General features: G+C 42.3%; 1 protein-coding gene across 1 annotated transcript in view; it reads left to right on the forward strand.

Annotated features, from left to right (window-relative positions):
- LOC139574843 (vascular endothelial growth factor receptor 3-like) overlaps nucleotides 1-21,665 on the forward strand; it is a 250,707-nt gene extending 229,042 nt beyond the window's left edge. The window contains exons 23-30 of the mRNA XM_071399794.1: nucleotides 1,095-1,217; nucleotides 7,428-7,539; nucleotides 7,686-7,785; nucleotides 8,403-8,508; nucleotides 14,112-14,236; nucleotides 16,828-16,960; nucleotides 20,124-20,200; nucleotides 20,823-21,665. Of these exons, the coding sequence (XP_071255895.1) occupies nucleotides 1,095-1,217; nucleotides 7,428-7,539; nucleotides 7,686-7,785; nucleotides 8,403-8,508; nucleotides 14,112-14,236; nucleotides 16,828-16,960; nucleotides 20,124-20,200; nucleotides 20,823-21,018 (972 nt within the window). The 3' untranslated portion in view covers nucleotides 21,019-21,665. The remainder of the gene's footprint in view (nucleotides 1-1,094; nucleotides 1,218-7,427; nucleotides 7,540-7,685; nucleotides 7,786-8,402; nucleotides 8,509-14,111; nucleotides 14,237-16,827; nucleotides 16,961-20,123; nucleotides 20,201-20,822) is intronic.
- Nucleotides 21,666-21,876: the final 211 nt, after the last annotated feature.

Consider the following 21,876-nt stretch of genomic DNA (forward strand, 5'->3'; position numbering starts at 1 on the left):
AACACACACATACGCAGAAACACACACACGCAGAAACACACACACGCAGAAACACACACACACAGAAACACACACACGCAGAAACACACACACGCAGAAGTCACTGTAACTCTTCCCCAGGTCGTTGCTGTAAAAGAGAATTATGTTCTCAGTCAACTTACCTGGTAAATAAACACACAGCTATCCACAGAGACTTGGAGGTCTCTCTGCCTGTTCACACTATCCACAGAGACGTGGAGGTCTCTCTGCCTGTTCACACTATCCACAGAGACTTGGAGGTCTCTCTGCCTGTTCAGACTATCCACAGAGACTTGGAGGTCTCTCTGCCTGTTCAGACTATCCACAGAGACGTGGAGGTCTCTCTGCCTGTTCAGACTATCCACAGAGACTTGGAGGTCTCTCTGCCTGTTCACACTATCCACAGAGACTTGGATGTCTCTCTGCCTGTTCAGACTATCCACAGAGACTTGGAGGTCTCTCTGCCTGTTCAGACTATCCACAGAGACTTGGAGGTCTCTCTGCCTGTTCACACTATCCACAGAGACTTGGATGTCTCTCTGCCTGTTCAGACTATCCACAGAGACTTGGAGGTCTCTCTGCCTGTTCAGACTATCCACAGAGACTTGGAGGTCTCTCTGCCTGTTCAGACTATCCACAGAGACTTGGATGTCTCTCTGCCTGTTCAGACTATCCACAGAGACTTGGATGTCTCTCTGCCTGTTCAGACTATCCACGGAGACTTGGAGGTCTCTCTGCCTGTTCAGACTATCCACAGAGACTTGGAGGTCTCTCTGCCTGTTCAGACTATCCACAGAGACGTGGAGGTCTCTCTGCCTGTTCAGACTATCCACAGAGACGTGGAGGTCTCTCTGCCTGTTCAGACTATCCACAGAGACTTGGGGAACCACATCATATCAGCAGTCAAGGTTGAGATTGATCTCACACGCACGTACATGCCCACACACACACACACACACTATAACGCACTCACGCACACACACACACAATCACACATTTTAAAAAGTGTGTGTGTTTGTCTGCATTGTTGATAAGGTTGCGTGTGTTAATGTGTGTGTGTGTGTGTGTTTCGGCAGTGTATCCACAGGGACCTTGCAGCGAGGAACATCCTGCTGTCGGAGAACAACGTGGTGAAGATCTGTGACTTCGGCCTGGCTAGAGACATCTACAAAGACCCCGACTACGTCAGGAAGGGCAACGTAAGACACACACACCTTGGGGTAGTTAAATCAGGGCCAACGGCAAATTCTAACGCCTGTTACCGGAGGAGTTCTAGAACCGTACATGTTCAGGAGTTATGATTATCTATGTTGTCTAGGGATCATCCACTAGATGTTCAGGAGTCATGATTATCTAGGGATCATCCACTTTAATCTTAGAAAACAAGGTGCTACCTAGAACCTAGAACCTTTGAAGAACCATTTTTGGTTCTGGATAGAACCGTTTTGGGTTCCATGTAGAACCCTTTCCACAGAGGGTTCTACATGGAACCCAAAAGGGATCTACCTGAAAACAAAAAGGGTTCTCATATGGGGACAGCCGAAGAACCCTTCTCTCTGTCTCTCTGTCTCTCTGTCTCTGTCTCTGTCTCTTTCTCTGTCTCTTTCTCTGTCTCTCTTTCTCTGTCTCTCTTTCTCTGTCTCTCTTTCTCTGTCTCTCTTTCTCTGTCTCTCTTTCTCTGTCTCTCTTTCTCTCTCTCTCTTTCTCTCTCCCCCCTCTCTCTTAATTCAATTTAAATTGTATTTAAGGGGTTTTATTGACATGGGAAACATATGTTAACATTGCCAAAGCAAGAGAAGTAGATAATAAACAAAAGTGAAATAAACACTTACAAAAATAAGAATAAAGACATTTCAAATGTCGTATTATGTGCATAGAGTTAAAGTACAAAATGGAAAATAAATAAACATAAATTTGGGTTGTATTTACAATGATGTTTGTTCTTCACTGGTTGCCCTTTTCTTGTGGCAACAGGTCACACATCTTGCTGCTGTGATGGCACACTGTGGAATTTCACCCAGTAGATATGGGAGTTGATCAAAATTGGGTTTGTTTTCGAATTCTTTGAGGTTCTGTGTAATCTGAGGGAAATACAGTGAGGAGAACAAGTATTTGATACACTGCCAATTTTGCAGGTTTTCCTACTTACAAAGCATGTAGAGGTCTGTAATTTTTATCATAGGTACACTTCAACTGTGAGAGACGGAATCTAAAACAAAAATCCAGAAAATCACATTGTATGATTTTTAAGTAATTAATTTGCATTTTATGGCATGACATAAGTATTTGATACATCAAAAAAGCAGAACTTAATATTTGGTACAGAAACATTTGTTTGCAATTAACAGAGATCATACGTTTCCTGTAGTTCTTGACCAGGTTTGCACACACTGCAGCAGGGATTTTGGCCCACTCCTCCATACAGACCTTCTCCAGATCCTTCAGGTTTCGGGGCTGTCGCTGTGCAATACGGACTTTCAGCTCCCTCCAAAGATGTTCTATTGGGTTCAGGTCTGGAGACTGGCTAGGCCACTCCAGGACCTTTAGATGCTTCTTACGGAGCCACTCCTTAGTTGCCCTGGCTGTGTGTTTCGGGTCATTGTCATGCTGGAAGACCCAGCCACGACCCATCTTCAATGCTCTTACTGAGGAAAGGAGGTTGTTGGCCAAGATCTCGCGATACATGGCCCCATCCATCCTCCCCTCAATACGGTGCAGTCGTCCTGTCCCCTTTGCAGAAAAGCATCCCCAAAGAATGATGTTTCCACCTCCATGCTTCACGGTTGGGATGGTGTTCTTGGGGTTGTACTCATCCTTCTTCTTCCTCCAAACACGGCGAGTGGAGTTTAGACCAAAAAGCTCTATTTTTGTCTCATCAGACCACATGACCTTCTCCCATTCCTCCTCTGGATCATCCAGATGGTCATTGGCAAACTTCAGACGGGCCTGGACATGCGCTGGCTTGAGCAGGGGGACCTTGCGTGCGCTGCAGGATTTTAATCTATGACGGCGTAGTGTGTTACTAATGGTTTTCTTTGAGACTGTGGTCCCAGCTCTCTTCAGGTCATTGACCAGGTCCTGCCGTGTAGTTCTGGGCTGATCCCTCACCTTCCTCATGATCATTGATGCCCCACGAGGTGAGATCTTGCATGGAGCCCCAGACCGAGGGTGATTGACCGTCATCTTGAACTTCTTCCATTTTCTAATAATTGCGCCAACAGTTGTTGCCTTCTCACCAAGCTGCTTGTCTATTGTCCTGTAGCCCATCCCAGCCTTGTGCAGGTCTACAATTTTATCCCTGATGTCCTTACACAGCTCTCTGGTCTTGGCCATTGTGGAGAGGTTGGAGTCTGTTTGATTGAGTGTGTGGACAGGTGTCTTTTATACAGGTAACAAGTTCAAACAGGTGCAGTTAATACAGGTAATGAGTGGAGAACAGGAGGGCTTCTTAAAGAAAAACTAACAGGTCTGTGAGAGCCGGAATTCTTACTGGTTGGTAGGTGATCAAATACTTATGTCATGCAATAAAATGCAAATTAATTACTTAAAAATCATTCAATGTGATTTTCTGGATTTTTGTTTTAGATTCCGTCTCTCACAGTTGAAGTGTACCTATGATAAAAATTACAGACCTCTACATGCTTTGTAAGTAGGAGAACCTGCAAAATCAGCAGTGTATCAAATACTTGTTCTCCCCACTGTATGTGTCTCTAATATGGTCATACATTTGGCAGGAGGTTAGGAAGTGCAGCTCAGTTTCCACCTCATTTTGTGGGCAGTGTGCACATAGCCTGTCTTCTCTTGAGAGCCAGGTCTGCCTACGGTGGCCTTTCTCAATAGCAAGGCTATGCTCATTGAGTCTGTACATAGTCAAAGCTTTCCTTAAGTTTTGGTCAGTCAAAGTGGTCAGGTATTCTGTCACTGTGTCCTCTCTGTTTAGGGCCAAATAGCATTCTAGTTTCCTCTGTTTATTTTGTTAATTCTTTCCAATGTGTCAAGTAATAATCTTTTTGTTTTCTCATGATTTGGTTGGGTCTAATTGTGTTGTTTTCTCATGATTAGGTTGGGTCTAATTGTGTTGCTGTCCAGGGGCTCTGTGGGGTCTGTTTGTGTTTGTGAACAGAGCCCCAGGACCAGCTTGCTTATGGGACTCTTCTCCAGGTTCATCTCTCTGTAGGTGATGGATTTGTTATGGAAGGTTTGGTAATCGCTTTATTTTAGGGGTTGTAGAATTGAACAGCTCTATTCAGGATTTTGTTAATTAACTTGGATGGGATTAATTCTGCTCTGCATGCATTATTTGGTGTTTTACCTTGTACACAGAGATTTTTTATTTTTTTATTCTGCATGCAGGGTCTCAATTTGGTGTTTGTCCCATTTTGTGAATTCTTGGTTGGTGAGCGAACCCCAGACCTCACAACCATGAAGGACAATGGGTTCTATAACTGATTCAAGTATTTTTTGCCAGATTGTATGTTAAATGTTATGTTCCTTGTGATGGCATAGAATGCCCTTCTTGCCTTGTCTCGCAGCTCTTTCACAGCTTTGTGGAAGTTACCTGTGGTGCTGATGTTTAGGCCGAGGTACGTATAGTTTTTTGTGTGCTCCAGGGCAACAGTGTCTAGATGGAATTTGTATTTGTTGTCCTGGCAACTAGACCTTTTCTGGAACACCATTGTTTTTGTCTTATTGAGATTTACTGTCAGGGCCCAGGTCTGACAGAATCTGTGCAGAAGATCTAGGTGCTGCTGTAGGCCCTCCTTGGTTGGGGACAGAAGCACCAGATCATCAGCAAACAGTAGACATTTGACTTCAGATTCTAGTAGGGTGAGGCCGGGTGCTGCAGACTGTTCTAGTAGGGTGAGGCCGGGTGCTGCAGACTGTTCTAGTAGGGTGAGGCCGGGTGCTGCAGGCTGTTCTTGCGCCCTCACCTATTCGGTGATATATAAACTCAGCAAAAAAAGAAACGTCCCTTTTTCAGGACCGTCTTTTAAAGATTATTCGTAAAATTACAAATAACTTCACAGATCTTCATTGTAAAGGTTTGTAACACAGTTTCCCATGCTTGTTCAATGAACCATAAACAATTAATGAACATGCACCTGTGGAACGGTCGCTAAGAAACTAACAGCTTACAGACGGTAGGCAATTAAGGTCACAGTTATGAAAACTTAGGACACTAAAGAGGCCTTTCTACTGACTCTGAAAAACACCAAAAGAAAGATGCCCAGTGTCCCTACTCATCTGCATTAGGCATGCTGCAAGGAGGCATGAGGACTGCAGATGTGGCCAGGGCAATAAATTGCAATGTCCGTACTGTGAGACGCCTAAGACAGCGCTACAGGGAGACAGGACGGACAGCTGATCATCCTCGCAGTGACAGACCACGTGTAACAACACCTGCACAGGATCGGTACATCCGAACTTCACACCTGCGGGACAGGTATAGGATGGCAACAACAACTGCCCGAGTTACACCAGGAACGCACAATCCTTCCATCAGTGCTCAGACTTTCCGCAATAGGCTGAGAGAGGCTGGACTGAGGGCTTGTAGGCCTGTTGTAAGGCAGGTCCTCACCAGACATCACCAGCAACAACGTCGCCTATGGGCACAAACCCACCATCGCTGGACCAGACAGGACTGGCAAAAAGTGCTCTTCACTGACGAGTTGTGGTTTTGTCTCACCCAGGGTTGATGGTCGGATTTGCGTTTATCGTCGAAGGAATGAGCGTTACACCGAGGCCTGTACTCTGGAGCGGGATCGATTTGGAAGTGGAGGGTCCGTCATGGTCTGGGGCAATGTTTAGGTTTTCTACTGCCAAGTTTACACCTTCACTATTACAGTGAAACCTTTTGTCCAGGAAGTTTTTTTAAACGGGATTGAATTTGTTGTTGCCCAATAAATTTTTGGTAGGTTTCCACACTACTTTCCTTCCATCTGTAGCATTTCTTAATATTATTCAGTTCCTTTGGCTTTGATGCCTCATGATTGAGTATTGCTCTGTTCAGGTAGACTGTGATTTTGCTGTGATCTGATAGGGGTGTCAGTGGGCTGACTGAACACTCTGAGAGACTCTGGGTTGAGGTCAGTGATAAAGTAGTCTACAGTATTACTGCCAAGACATGAGCTATAGGTGTACATACCACAGGAGTCCCTTCGAAGCCTACCATTGACTTTGTACATACTCAGCGTGTCTACATAGTCAGAGCTGCAGGAGTTGTGACCCGTTTTGTTGGTTATGTTGTCGTAGTTGTGTCTATGGGGGGGAGGGGGGGTGCTGTCACCTCCAGGCAGGTGTTTGTCCCCCTGTGTGCTGAGGGTGTCAGGTTCTTGTCCAGTTCTGGCATTTAGGTCGCCACAGACTAGTACATGTCCCTGGGCCTGGAAATGATTGATTTCCCCCTCCAGGATGGAGAAGCTGTCTTCATTAAAAAATGGGGATTCTAGTGGGGGGATATAGGTAGCACACAGGAGGACATTTTTCTCTGTTAAGATCATTTCCTTTTGAACTTCTTGCCAAATGTAAAATGTTCCTGTTTAGATTAATTTAATAGAGTGAGTTAGGTCTGATATATACCCATTAGCATACACCCTGAGTCTCTTCCCTGTTTCACACCTGGTAGTTTGGTGGATGGGACTACCAGCACTATGTAACCTAGAGGGCAACCAGTGGGTCCATCTCCTCTGTACCATGTTTCTTGTAGGATGACAATATCTGTATTTCTGATTTCTTTGGTGAAGTCCAGGTTCCTGCTCTTCAGTCCAAAGGCAGATGACCTCAGGCCTTGGATATTCCAGGATGAGATAGTGAAGGCTTTGTGTTCCATAAAGTGTCCAATGTTGTTAGTCGTGTGGTTTGGCCTCAGGCCAGTAAGTGTGAGCAGAGCCTGCTGAGCATCTGGTACATGCCATTGGCTTGGGCTAGTGTAAGAGTGGGGGTTGGGTCAGTTTGCCTGCTCACGGCCTGGGCGTATGTGTGACTTTCATGTTGAAGCCCTCTTTGTGGGAGTGGGGGGCACTCTCTCTCTCTCTCTCCCCTCTCTCTCTCTCTCGCTCCCCCCCCCCCCTCTCTCTCTGTCTCCTTTCCCTCTCAATAAAGACATTTCATGTTATGTCTATATACAGTGTTGTAATGATGTGCAAATACTTAAAGTACAAAAGGGAAAATAAATAAACATATATATTGGTTGTATTTACCTCTCCCTTCTCTCTCTCCTTTCCCTGTCTCTCTCTGTCTGTCCTGTCTCTTTCTCCATTCCCTCTTGCTCTCTCTCTCTCCTCTCTCCCCTGTCTCTCTCCTCTCTCTCTCTCTCTCTTTCTCTGTCCTCTCTCCCCCTGTCTCTCTCCTCTCTCTCTCTCCTCTCTCTCTCTCCTCTCTCTCTCTCTTCTCTCTTCTCTCTCTCTCAGGCCCGTCTGCCACTGAAGTGGATGGCTCCAGAGAGTATCTTTGACAAGGTCTACACCAGCCAGTCTGACGTCTGGTCCTTTGGTGTTCTACTCTGGGAGATCTTCTCTCTGGGTGAGACATTTAGGTCCTTTAGCAGGACTTACAGTCTCTCAGTGAGAGATAATGTTCTTCCCTAGTTGTGTAGTTAGCCAGCCATCCACCCTGAAAGACAGACAGACAGACCTTATCTCTGATAACACCAGTGTTCCTCTCATCAGGTGCATCTCCGTACCCAGGTGTCCAGATCGATGAGGACTTCTGTAAACGACTGAAAGATGGAACCAGGATGAGAGCTCCCGAAACAGCTTCCCCTGAGATGTGAGTCAACACAGATCCTAGAATAATTCACAAGATATATGTAGTTCTATAAGAGTCACTTACTCCTTCCCTACCTTGCATACATTTCATGCAAACCCAAGCACACAACATGCTTAGTAATGTAAGGTACTGTGTGCTCCGTGCTCTGTAGTGGCTAGAACTACTAGTGGCTGTGTGGAGTGCAGTCTAACACTTTAGCCCTACTGTGTGTCTCTGTTGACCTCTGCTGGTAGTTATGGGATCCTGCTGGCCTGTAGGATATCTCTGCTGGCCTGTAGGATATCTCTGCTGGCCTGTAGGGTATCTCTGCTGGCCTGTAGGATATCTCTGCTGGCCTGTAGGATATCTCTGCTGGCCTGTAAGATATCTCTGCTGGCCTGTAGGATATCTCTGCTGGCCTGTAGGATATCTCTGCTGGCCTGTAGGATATCTCTGCTGGCCTGTAGGGTATCTCTGCTGGCCTGTAGGATATCTCTGCTGGCCTGTAGGGTATCTCTGCTGGCCTGTAGGATATCTCTGCAGGCCTGTAGGATATCTCTGCTGGCCTGTAGGATATCTCTGCTGGCCTGTAGGACATCTCTTTGCTGTAACATGTTGCTGTGTGTCTCTCTTCGTAGCTATGGTATAATGCTGGCCTGCTGGCAGGGCGAGCCCCGGGAGAGACCTACCTTCCAAGCCCTGGTAGATATCCTGGGAGACCTACTACAGGACAACAGCCTACCAGTAAGACACTGAGAGGTTTTAACCTATCCAGTCATGTCTGATCTGTCAACATTGAAGTCATAGCGGGCATTTCTGTAGGAATAAAGGTTACTTACAGAAATGGAATGGGGCCTATGTTGTTTAAAATGGATTATAAACCGTGTAGTTTGAGTCCTGGATGTTGATTGGCTGAAAGCCTTGGTATGTCAGACAATATACCACAGTATGATGCTAAATGACTTGTGTACTGTCCTAATCACGTTGGTAAAACGTTTATAATAGCAATAAAGCACCTCAGGGGTTTGTGATATATGACAAATATACCACGGCTAAGACATCCAGGCACTCCGGGTTGCGTCGTGCCCAAGAACAGCCCTTGACAGTGGTATATTGGCCATATAAACCACCCCCTCGGGCATTATTGCTTAAACAAGATATGTGTGTTACATTTCTGTATTTCCCGTTCTGTAGGATGGTAAGGACTAACTGATATTATATTCTGTAGGATGGTAAGGACTAACTGATATTATATTCTGTAGGATGGTAATGACTGATATTATATTCTGTAGGATGGTAATGACTGATATTATATTCTGTAGGATGGTAAGGACTAACTGATATTATATTCTGTAGGATGGTAATGACTGATATTATATTCTGTAGGATGGTAAGGACTAACTGATATTATATTCTGTAGGATGGTAATGACTAACTGATATTATATTCTGTAGGATGGTAAGGACTAACTGATATTATATTCTGTAGGATGGTAAGGACTAACTGATATTATATTCTGTAGGATGGTAATGACTGATATTATATTCTGTAGGATGGTAAGGACTAACTGATATTATATTCTGTAGGATGGTAAGGACTAACTGATATTATATTCTGTAGGATGGTAATGACTGATATTATATTCTGTAGGATGGTAAGGACTAACTGATATTATATTCTGTAGGATGGTAATGACTGATATTATATTCTGTAGGATGGTAATGACTGATATTATATTCTGTAGGATGGTAAGGACTAACTGATATTATATTCTGTAGGATGGTAATGACTGATATTATATTCTGTAGGATGGTAAGGACTAACTGATATTATATTCTGTAGGATGGTAAGGACTAACTGATATTATATTCTGTAGGATGGTAATGACTGATATTATATTCTGTAGGATGGTAAGGACTAACTGATATTATATTCTGTAGGATGGTAAGGACTAACTGATATTATATTCTGTAGGATGGTAAGGACTAACTGATATTATATTCTGTAGGATGGTAAGGACTAACTGATATTATATTCTGTAGGATGGTAAGGACTAACTGATATTATATTCTGTAGGATGGTAAGGACTAACTGATATTATATTCTGTAGGATGGTAAGGACTGACTGATATTATATTCTGTAGGATGGTAATGACTGATATTATATTCTGTAGGATGGTAAGGACTAACTGATATTATATTCTGTAGGATGGTAAGGACTAACTGATATTATATTCTGTAGGATGGTAATGACTAACTGATATTATATTCTGTAGGATGGTAAGGACTAACTGATATTATATTCTGTAGGATGGTAAGGACTAACTGATATTATATTCTGTAGGATGGTAATGACTGATATTATATTCTGTAGGATGGTAAGGACTAACTGATATTATATTCTGTAGGATGGTAAGGACTAACTGATATTATATTCTGTAGGATGGTAATGACTGATATTATATTCTGTAGGATGGTAAGGACTAACTGATATTATATTCTGTAGGATGGTAATGACTGATATTATATTCTGTAGGATGGTAATGACTGATATTATATTCTGTAGGATGGTAATGACTGATATTATATTCTGTAGGATGGTAAGGACTAACTGATATTATATTCTGTAGGATGGTAATGACTGATATTATATTCTGTAGGATGGTAAGGACTAACTGATATTATATTCTGTAGGATGGTAATGACTAACTGATATTATATTCTGTAGGATGGTAAGGACTAACTGATATTATATTCTGTAGGATGGTAAGGACTAACTGATATTATATTCTGTAGGATGGTAATGACTGATATTATATTCTGTAGGATGGTAAGGACTAACTGATATTATATTCTGTAGGATGGTAAGGACTAACTGATATTATATTCTGTAGGATGGTAATGACTGATATTATATTCTGTAGGATGGTAAGGACTAACTGATATTATATTCTGTAGGATGGTAATGACTGATATTATATTCTGTAGGATGGTAATGACTGATATTATATTCTGTAGGATGGTAAGGACTAACTGATATTATATTCTGTAGGATGGTAATGACTGATATTATATTCTGTAGGATGGTAAGGACTAACTGATATTATATTCTGTAGGATGGTAAGGACTAACTGATATTATATTCTGTAGGATGGTAAGGACTAACTGATATTATATTCTGTAGGATGGTAAGGACTAACTGATATTATATTCTGTAGGATGGTAAGGACTAACTGATATTATATTCTGTAGGATGGTAAGGACTAACTGATATTATATTCTGTAGGATGGTAAGGACTAACTGATATTATATTCTGTAGGATGGTAAGGACTGACTGATATTATATTCTGTAGGATGGTAATGACTGATATTATATTCTGTAGGATGGTAAGGACTAACTGATATTATATTCTGTAGGATGGTAAGGACTAACTGATATTATATTCTGTAGGATGGTAATGACTAACTGATATTATATTCTGTAGGATGGTAAGGACTAACTGATATTATATTCTGTAGGATGGTAAGGACTAACTGATATTATATTCTGTAGGATGGTAATGACTGATATTATATTCTGTAGGATGGTAAGGACTAACTGATATTATATTCTGTAGGATGGTAAGGACTAACTGATATTATATTCTGTAGGATGGTAATGACTGATATTATATTCTGTAGGATGGTAAGGACTAACTGATATTATATTCTGTAGGATGGTAATGACTGATATTATATTCTGTAGGATGGTAATGACTGATATTATATTCTGTAGGATGGTAATGACTGATATTATATTCTGTAGGATGGTAATGACTGATATTATATTCTGTAGGATGGTAAGGACTAACTGATATTATATTCTGTAGGATGGTAAGGACTAACTGATATTATATTCTGTAGGATGGTAATGACTGATATTATATTCTGTAGGATGGTAAGGACTAACTGATATTATATTCTGTAGGATGGTAAGGACTAACTGATATTATATTCTGTAGGATGGTAAGGACTAACTGATATTATATTCTGTAGGATGGTAAGGACTAACTGATATTATATTCTGTAGGATGGTAAGGACTAACTGATATTATATTCTGTAGGATGGTAAGGACTAACTGATATTATATTCTGTAGGATGGTAAGGACTGACTGATATTATATTCTGTAGGATGGTAATGACTGATATTATATTCTGTAGGATGGTAAGGACTAACTGATATTATATTCTGTAGGATGGTAAGGACTAACTGATATTATATTCTGTAGGATGGTAATGACTAACTGATATTATATTCTGTAGGATGGTAAGGACTAACTGATATTATATTCTGTAGGATGGTAAGGACTAACTGATATTATATTCTGTAGGATGGTAAGGACTAACTGATATTATATTCTGTAGGATGGTAATGACTGATATTATATTCTGTAGGATGGTAATGACTGATATTATATTCTGTAGGGTGGTAATGACTGATATTATATTCTGTAGGGTGGTAAGGACTAACTGATATTATATTCTGTAGGATGGTAGGACTAACTGATATTATATTCTGTAGGATGGTAAGGACTGACTGATATTATATTCTGTAGGATGGTAAGGACTAACTGATATTATATTCTGTAGGATGGTAAGGACTAACTGATATTATATTCTGTAGGATAGTAAGGACTAACTGATATTATATTCTGTAGGATGGTAATGACTAACTGATATTATATTCTGTAGGAAGGTAATGACTAACTGATATTATATTCTGTAGGATGGTAATGACTGATTGATGTTATATTCTGTAGGATGGTAAGGACTAACTGATGTTATATTCTGTAGGATGGTAAGGACTGATATTATATTCTGTAGGATGGTAAGGACTAACTGATATTATATTCTGTAGGATGGTAAGGACTAACTGATATTATATTCTGTAGGATGGTAGGGACTAACTGATATTATATTCTGAAGGATGGTAAGGACTAACTGATATTATATTCTGTAGGATGGTAAGGACTAACTGATATTATATTCTGTAGGATGGTAATGACTAACTGATATTATATTCTGTAGGATGGTAAGGACTGATATTATATTCTGTAGGATGATAAGGACTAACTGATATTATATTCTGTAGGATGGTAAGGACTGATATTATATTCTGTAGGATGGTAATGACTGATATTATATTCTGTAGGATGGTAATGACTGATATTATATTCTGTAGGATGGTAAGGACTAACTGATATTATATTCTGTAGGATGGTAAGGACTGACTGATATTATATTCTGTAGGATGGTAGGACTAACTGATATTATATTCTGTAGGATGGTAAGGACTGATATTATATTCTGTAGGATGGTAAGGACTGACTGATATTATATTCTGTAGGATGGTAAGGACTGACTGATATTATATTCTGTAGGATGGTAATGATTGATATTATATTCTGTAGGATGGTAATGACTGATATTATATTCTGTAGGATGGTAATGACTGATATTATATTCTGTAGGATGGTAAGGACTGATATTATATTCTGTAGGATGGTAAGGACTGATATTATATTCTGTAGGATGGTAAGGACTGATATTATATTCTGTTGGATGGTAATGACTAACTGATATTATATTCTGTAGGATGGTAATGACTGATATTATATTCTGTAGGATGGTAAGGACTAACTGATATATATTCTGTAGGATGGTAAGGACTAACTGATATTATATTCTGTAGGATGGTAAGGACTATTATATTCTGTAGGATGGTAAGGACTAACTGATATTATATTCTGTAGGATGGTAAGGACTAACTGATATTATATTCTGTAGGATGGTAAGGACTAACTGATATTATATTCTGTAGGATGGTAAGGACTAACTGATATTATATTCTGTAGGATGGTAATGACTATTATATTCTGTAGGATGGTAAGGACTAACTGATATTATATTCTGTAGGATGGTAAGGACTAACTGATATTATATTCTGTAGGATGGTAAGGACTAACTGATATTACATTCTGTAGGATGGTAAGGACTAACTGATATTATATTCTGAAGGATGGTAAGGACTAACTGATATTACATTCTGTAGGATGGTAATGACTGATATTATATTCTGTAGGATGGTAATGACTAACTGATATTATATTCTGTAGGACGGTAAGGACTAACTGATATTATATTCTGTAGGATGGTAAGGACTAACTGATATTATATTCTGTAGGATGGTAATGACTATTATATTCTGTAGGATGGTAAGGACTAACTGATATTATATTCTGTAGGATGGTAAGGACTAACTGATATTATATTCTGTAGGATGGTAATGACTATTATATTCTGTAGGATGGTAAGGACTACATCCCCCTGAATCCGTCCCAGAAATCGGAGGATGACAGCTTCTCTCAGGCCTCATCAAGAGCCACTTCACAGGAGGAACTGAGACTGGCCTGTCACAGCATACCCATCAGGTACAGTACTATTATACTACTACTACTGATTCTAATACTACCAATACTGCTACTACCACTACTGATTCTAATACTACCAATACTACTACTACTACTGCTGATTCTAACACTACCAATACCACTACTACTACTACTACTACTACTACTACTACTGATTCTAAAACTATCAATACTACAACCACTACTACTGCTACTACTGTTAGTAATATTGGCCTGTCAAAGCCTATCCATCAGGTACTATACTACTGTCTATAATACCATCAGGTACCATACTACTGTCTATAACACCACCAGGTACCATACTACTGTCTATAACACCATCAGGTACCATACTACTGTCTATAATACCATCAGGTACCACACTACTGTCTATAACACCATCAGGTACCACACTACTGTCTATAACACCATCAGGTACCATACTACTGTCTATAACACCACCAGGTACCATACTACTGTCTATAACACCATCAGGTACCATACTACTGTCTATAACACCATCAGGTACCATACTAATGTCTATATATAACACCCATCCGGTACCATACTACTGTCTATAACACCATCAGGTACCATACTACTGTCTATAACACCATCAGGTACCATACTACTGTCTATAAGACCACCAGGTACCATACTACTGTCTATAACACCGTCAGGTACCATACTACTGTCTATAACACCATCGGGTACCATACTACTGTCAATATATAACACCCATCAGGTACCATACTACTGGCTATAACACCATCAGGTACCATACTACTGTCTATAACACCATCGGGTACCATACTACTGTCTATATATAACACCCATCAGGTACCATACTACTGTCTATAACACCATCAGGTACCATACTACTGTCTATAACACCATCAGGTACCATACTACTGTCTATAACACCACCAGGTACAATACTACTGTCTATAACACCACCAGGTACCATACTACTGTCTATAACACCATCATGTACCATACTACTGTCTATAACACCATCAGGTACCATACTACTGTCTATACCACCACCAGGTACCATACTACTGTCTATAACACCATCAGGTACCATACTACTGTCTATAACACCACCAGGTACCATACTACTGTCTATAACACCATCGGGTACCATACTACTGTCTATATATAACACCCATCAGGTACCATACTACTGTCTATATCACCATCAGGTACCATACTACTGTCTATAACACCATCAGGTACCATACTACTGCCTATATATAACACCCATTAGGTACAATACTACGGCATTAATGCCATCAGGTACCATACTACTGTCTATAACACCATCAGGTATTATACTACTGTCTATAACACCCATTGGGGACCATACTACTGTCTATAACACCATCAGGTACCATACTACTGCATTAATACCATCAGGTACCATACTACTGTCTATAACACCATCAGGTATTATACTACTGTCTATAACACCCATTGGGGACCATACTACTGTCTATAACACCATCAGGTACCATACTACTGTCTATAACACCATCAAGTACCATACTACTGTCTATATATAACACCATCAGGTACCATATTACTGCCTATAACACTACCAGGTACCATACTACTGTCTATAATACCATCAGGTACCATACTACTGTCTATAACAACATCAGGTGCCATACTACTGTCTATAATACCATCAGGTACCATACTACTGTCTATAATACCATCAGGTACCATATTACTGTCTATAACACCACCAGGTACCATACTACTGTCTATAACACCATCAGGTACCATACTACTGTCTATATATAACACCCATCAGGTACCATACTACTGTCTATAACACCATCAGGTACCATACTACTGTCTATAACACCATCAGGTACCATACTACTGTCTATAACACCACCAGGTACCATACTACTGTCTATAACACCACCAGGTACCATACTACTGTCTATAACACCATCATGTACCATACTACTGTCTATAACACCATCATGTACCATACTACTGTCTATAACACCATCAGGTACCATACTACTGTCTATACCACCACCAGGTACCATACTACTGTCTATAACACCATCAGGTACCATACTACTGTCTATAACACCACCAGGTACCATACTACTGTCTATAACACCATCGGGTACCATACTACTGTCTATAACACCATCAGGTACCATACTACTGATTAAGACAGATGCCAATTATCCTGACTTCTCCAGGTAGACCTCACATATTCTTTCCATACTGTCATGTTTTTTATTCAACCACTAATGGTTATTTATAGAGCAGTAAGACGTTCACTCTCTAAATGCTTTGCCTGCCAGGTCTAAATCAGGCTCTGATGAGAAGGAAACGTGTAACCCTCCAAGAGTAGAGGAAGTGGAGACTACTTTACTTTTACGTTCAGTCATTTTCTTATCTCTTCCGATCCCCATTAGCTGTTACTATAGCAACAGCTACTCTTCCTGGGGTCCCCTGGTGTCCTCTGGGTTCTCACTCAACAGATATACATAACATAGGGGTAATGTGTGTGTGTGTGTGTGTGTGTGTGTGTGTGTGTGTGTGTGTGTGTGTGTGTGTGTGTGTGTGTGTGTGTGTGGCAGGTATTATAACTGTGTGCCCTTCGCTGGCTGTGTGTTCGTGGGGCCGTCGAAGCTGTCGTCATGCCAACCCGCAGTCAAGACATTTGAGGAGCTACCAATGGAAACGGCCTGGCATAAAACCCACAACAACGGAGTAAGATCTATCTCTCCTGCACTCTCTCTCCATCCCTCTATCATTGTATCTCTCCATCCCTCTATCATTGTATCTCTCCATCCCTCTATCATTGTATCTCTCCATCATTGTATCTCTCCATCATTGTATCTCTCCATCATTGTATCTCTCCATCCCTCTATCATTGTATCTCTCCATTCCTCTATCATTGTATCTCTCCATCCCTCTATCATTGTATCTCTCCATTCCTCTATCATTGTATCTCTCCATCCCTCTATCATTGTCTCTCCATCCCTCTATCATTGTATCTCTCCATCCCTCCATCATTGTATCTCTCCATCATTGTATCTCTCCATCATTGTATCTCTCCATCCCTCTATCATTGTATCTCTCCATCCCTCTATCATTGTATCTCTCCATCATTGTATCTCTCCATCCCTCTATCATTGTATCTCTCCATCCCTCTATCATTGTATCTCTCCATCCCTCTATCATTGTATCTCTCCATCCCTCTATCATTGTATCTCTCCATTCCTCTATCATTGTATCTCTCCATTCCTCTATCATTGTATCTCTCCATCCCTCTATCATTGTATCTCTCCATCCCTCTATCATTGTATCTCTCCATCCCTCTATCATTGTATCTCTCCATTCCTCTATCATTGTATCTCTCCATCCCTCTATCATTGTATCTCTCCATCCCTCTATCATTGTATCTCTCCATCCCTCTATCATTGTATCTCTCCATTCCTCTATCATTGTATCTCTCCATCCCTCTATCATTGTATCTCTCCATCATTGTATCTCTCCATCCCTCTATCATTGTATCTCTCCATCATTGTATCTCTCCATTCCTCTATCATTGTATCTCTCCATCCCTCTATCATTGTATCTCTCCATCCCATCTCTCTATCATTGTATCTCTCCATTCCTCTATCATTGTATCTCTCCATTCCTCTATCATTGTATCTCTCCATCCCTCTATCATTGTATCTCTCCATCATTGTATCTCTCCATTCCTCTATCATTGTATCTCTCCATCCCTCTATCATTGTATCTCTCCATCCCTCTATCATTGTATCTCTCCATCATTGTATCTCTCCATTCCTCTATCATTGTATCTCTCCATCCCTCTATCATTGTATCTCTCCATTGCTCTATTCAAACTGCTAAATGTCAAACGGTTGGTGACATTTAGTCAAATCTCTCCTGGGGGACTGTCCTGAGTTAAGAGCTGTTTTTTGGGGTCTTCCTCTGGCACCGCCTAGTATATAGGTTCTGGATGGCAGGAAGCTTGGCCCCAGTGATGTACTGGGCCGTACGCAGTACCCTCTGTATTGCCTTACGGTCGGATGTCGAGCAGTAGCCATACCAGGCGGTGATGCAACCGGTCAGGATGCTCTCGATGGTGCAGCTATAGAACTTTTTGAGGATCTGGGGACCCATGCCAAATATTTTCTCTTGAGGGGGAAAAGGTGTTGTCGTTCCCTCTTAATGACTGTCTTGGTGTGTTTGGACCATGATCGTTCATTGGTGATGTGGACACTAAGGGACTTGAAACTTTCGACCCGCTCCACTACAGCCCCGTCGATGTAAATGGGGTTAGGCCCTCCTTTTCCTGTAGTCCACGATCAGCTCCTTTGTCTTGATCACATTGAGGGAGAGGTTGTTGTCCTGGCACCACACTGCCAGGTCTCTGACCTCCTCCCTATAGGCTGTCTCATCGTTGTCGGTGATCAGGCCTACCACAGTTGTGTCGTCAGCAAAGTTAATGATGGTGTTGGAGTCGTGTTTGGCCACTCAGTCGTGGGTGAACAGGGAGTACAGGAGGGGACTAAGTACACACCCCTGAGGGGCCCCTGTGTTGAGGATCAGCGTGGCAGATGTGTTGTTGCCTACCCTTACCACCTGGGGGCGGCCCGTCAGGAAGTCCAGGATCCAGTTGCAGAGGGAGGTGTTTAGTCCCAGGGTCCTTAGCTTAGTGATGAGCTTTGAGAGCACTATGGTGTTGAACGTTGAGCTGTAGTCAATGAACAGCATTCTCACGTAGGTGTTCTTTTTGTCCAGGTGTGAAAGGGCAGTGTTGAGTGCGATTGAGATTGGGTCATCTGTGGATCTGTTGGGGCGGTAATGCGAATTGGAGTGGATCTAGGGTTTCTGGGATAATGGTGTTGATGTGAGCCATGACTAGCCTTTCAAAGCACTGATTGCTACAGGGCGGTAGTCATTCAGGCAGGTTACCTTCGCTTTCTGGGCACAGGGACTATGGTGGTCTGCTTGTCAGGTTAAGCTGGTCTCCAGTTGCCTTAACAGGTCAACATGTTAAGCTGGTCTCCAGTTGTCTAAACAGGTGAACACGTTAAGCCTGTTTCCTGTTCTCTCCCCAGGACAACATGTTAAGCCAGTCTCCTGTTCTCTCCCCAGGACAACACGTTAAGCCAGTCTCCTGTTCTCTCCCCAGGACAACACGTTAAGCCAGTCTCCTGTTCTCTCCCCAGGATAACATGTTAAGCCAGTCTCCTGTTCTCTCCCCAGGACAACACGTTAAGCCAGTCTCCTGTTCTCTCCCCAGGACAACACGTTAAGCCAGTCTCCTGTTCTCTCCCCAGGACAACATGTTAAGCCAGTCTCCTGTTCTCTCCCCAGGACATGTTAAGCCAGTCTCCTGTTCTCTCCCCAGGACAACACGTTAAGCCAGTCTCCTGTTCTCTCCCCAGGACATGTTAAGCCAGTCTCCTGTTCTCTCCCCAGGACAACACGTTAAGCCAGTCTCCTGTTCTCTCCCCAGGACAACACGTTAAGCCCTTGACTTGTCGGTATTGAATGTGATGCTGATGGCCTGTTCTCTCCCCAGGACAACACGTTAAGCCCTTGACTTGTCGGTATTGAATGTGATGCTGATGGCCTGTTCTCTCCCCAGGACAACACGTTAAGCCCTTGACTTGTCGGTATTGAATGTGATGCTGATGGCCTGTTCTCTCCCCAGGACAACACGTTAAGCCCTTGACTTGTCGGTATTGAATGTGATGCTGATGGCCTGTTCTCTCCCCAGGACAACACGTTAAGCCCTTGACTTGTCGGTATTGAATGTGATGCTGATGGCCTGTTCTCTCCCCAGGACAACACGTTAAGCCCTTGACTTGTCGGTATTGAATGTGATGCTGATGGCCTGTTCTCTCCCCAGGACAACCAGACAGACAGTGGGATGGTTCTGGCGTCAGAGGAGTTTGAGATGATCCAACACGAACACAGAGGAGCCAAGTATGTTTAACACACCAATAACGTCATACCCTTAACCAATAACATCATACCCTTAACATCATACCCTTAACCAATAACGTCATACCCTTAACCAATAACATCATACCCTTAACATCATACCCTTAACCGATAACGTCATGCCCTTAACCGATAACGTCATACCCTTAACCGATAACGTCATGCCCTTAACCGATAACGTCATGCCCTTAACCGATAACGTCATGCCCTTAACCGATAACGTCATGCCCTTAACCGATAACGTCATGCCCTTAACCGATAACGGCATGCCCTTAACCGATAACGGCATGCCCTTAACCAATAGCATCATTAATATGACAAGGCGTCTGTGTGGGTCGTCTTTAAAAAAAAAAATGTTGTCAGAAAATAACAACAGCATATTGTCCTAACAGCTGTTTCTTCTTTTCTCCCCTCTCTCCCACCACCCCTCCTATCTTCCCCTCCCTCTCCTCCCCTCCTCTCTTCCCCTCCCTCTTCTCCTCTCTTCCCCTCCCTCTCCTCTCTCTTCTCCTCTCTTCCCCTCCCTCTCCTCTCTCTTCTCCTCTCTCTTCTCCTCTCTTCCCCTCCCTCTCCTCTCTCCTCTCCTCCCCTCCTTCCCCAATAGAAGTACAGAGCGCCTGGTGGTGGTAGAGTCCAGCGGTAGCCCCGTTAGTTCCAGACACCGACCAGCCTTCCTCTCCCAACTCTCTGGCCAGACCTTTTACAACAACGAGTATGGTCAGCTGTCAGAGGAGGGCAGGGTCCTGGACTTCTTCTCCTCCCCTGACGATACACGCTGCCTCGCATCCTCCAACCTGTGATGTCATTATCACAGTGGGCTAGCCCCTCCTCCTCCAACCTGTGATTGACTGCAGTGGGCTAGCCCCTCCTCCAACCTCTGTCATTATCACAGTGGGCTAGCCCCTCCTCCAACCTGTGATTGACTGCAGTGGGCTAGCCCCTCCTCCAACCTCTGTCATTATCACAGTGGGCTAGCCCCTCCTCCTCCAACCTGTGATTGACTGCAGTGGGCTAGCCCCTCCTCCAACCTGTAATTGACTACAGTGGGATCCAATAGTTCAGATACCAGTCTTGTTAGCCACAAGGGTTGGGAGTATACTCAATCCCTCTCCTTCCCTCTCTTCCTTGCTGTCACTTCTTCCCTCTCTTCCTTGCTGTCACTCCTTCCCTCACTTCCTTGCTCTCACCCCTTCCCTCACTTCCTTGCTGTCACTCTTTCCCTCTCTTCCTTGCTGTCACTCCTTCCCCTCTCTATGGCCAACCGGCCCATACTGGACTGAGCCGTCTGTACATGCAGTTCTCTATCCAACCACTGGGTGGCAGTAGTATGTCAAAACTAAACCCAAAGTATTTTATATCAACCACAGTTCAGATTTGTATCTTTATACAGAGTAAGCTTTTGTTTATTTGTACAAAAATATGAAAATAAAGAAATATATCTTCTTTAGTCATGTCTCAGGTCTGTTATTTTGCTAATAATAATGACGTCATATATATATGATGTTAGTCTGATCTGTAGTACAACATCTCATGATGAAGTTAATGTAGAGTGAGGGCGAGGAGTGTTCAGAGAATTGACTTAATGGCTCTACTCCAGATGACATGACTTAATATGGCTCTACTCCAGATGACATGACTTAATGGCTCTACTCCAGATG

Source organism: Salvelinus alpinus, chromosome 4 (assembly GCF_045679555.1).
Source record: "Salvelinus alpinus chromosome 4, SLU_Salpinus.1, whole genome shotgun sequence".
Classification (NCBI taxonomy): Eukaryota; Metazoa; Chordata; class Actinopteri; order Salmoniformes; family Salmonidae; genus Salvelinus; species Salvelinus alpinus.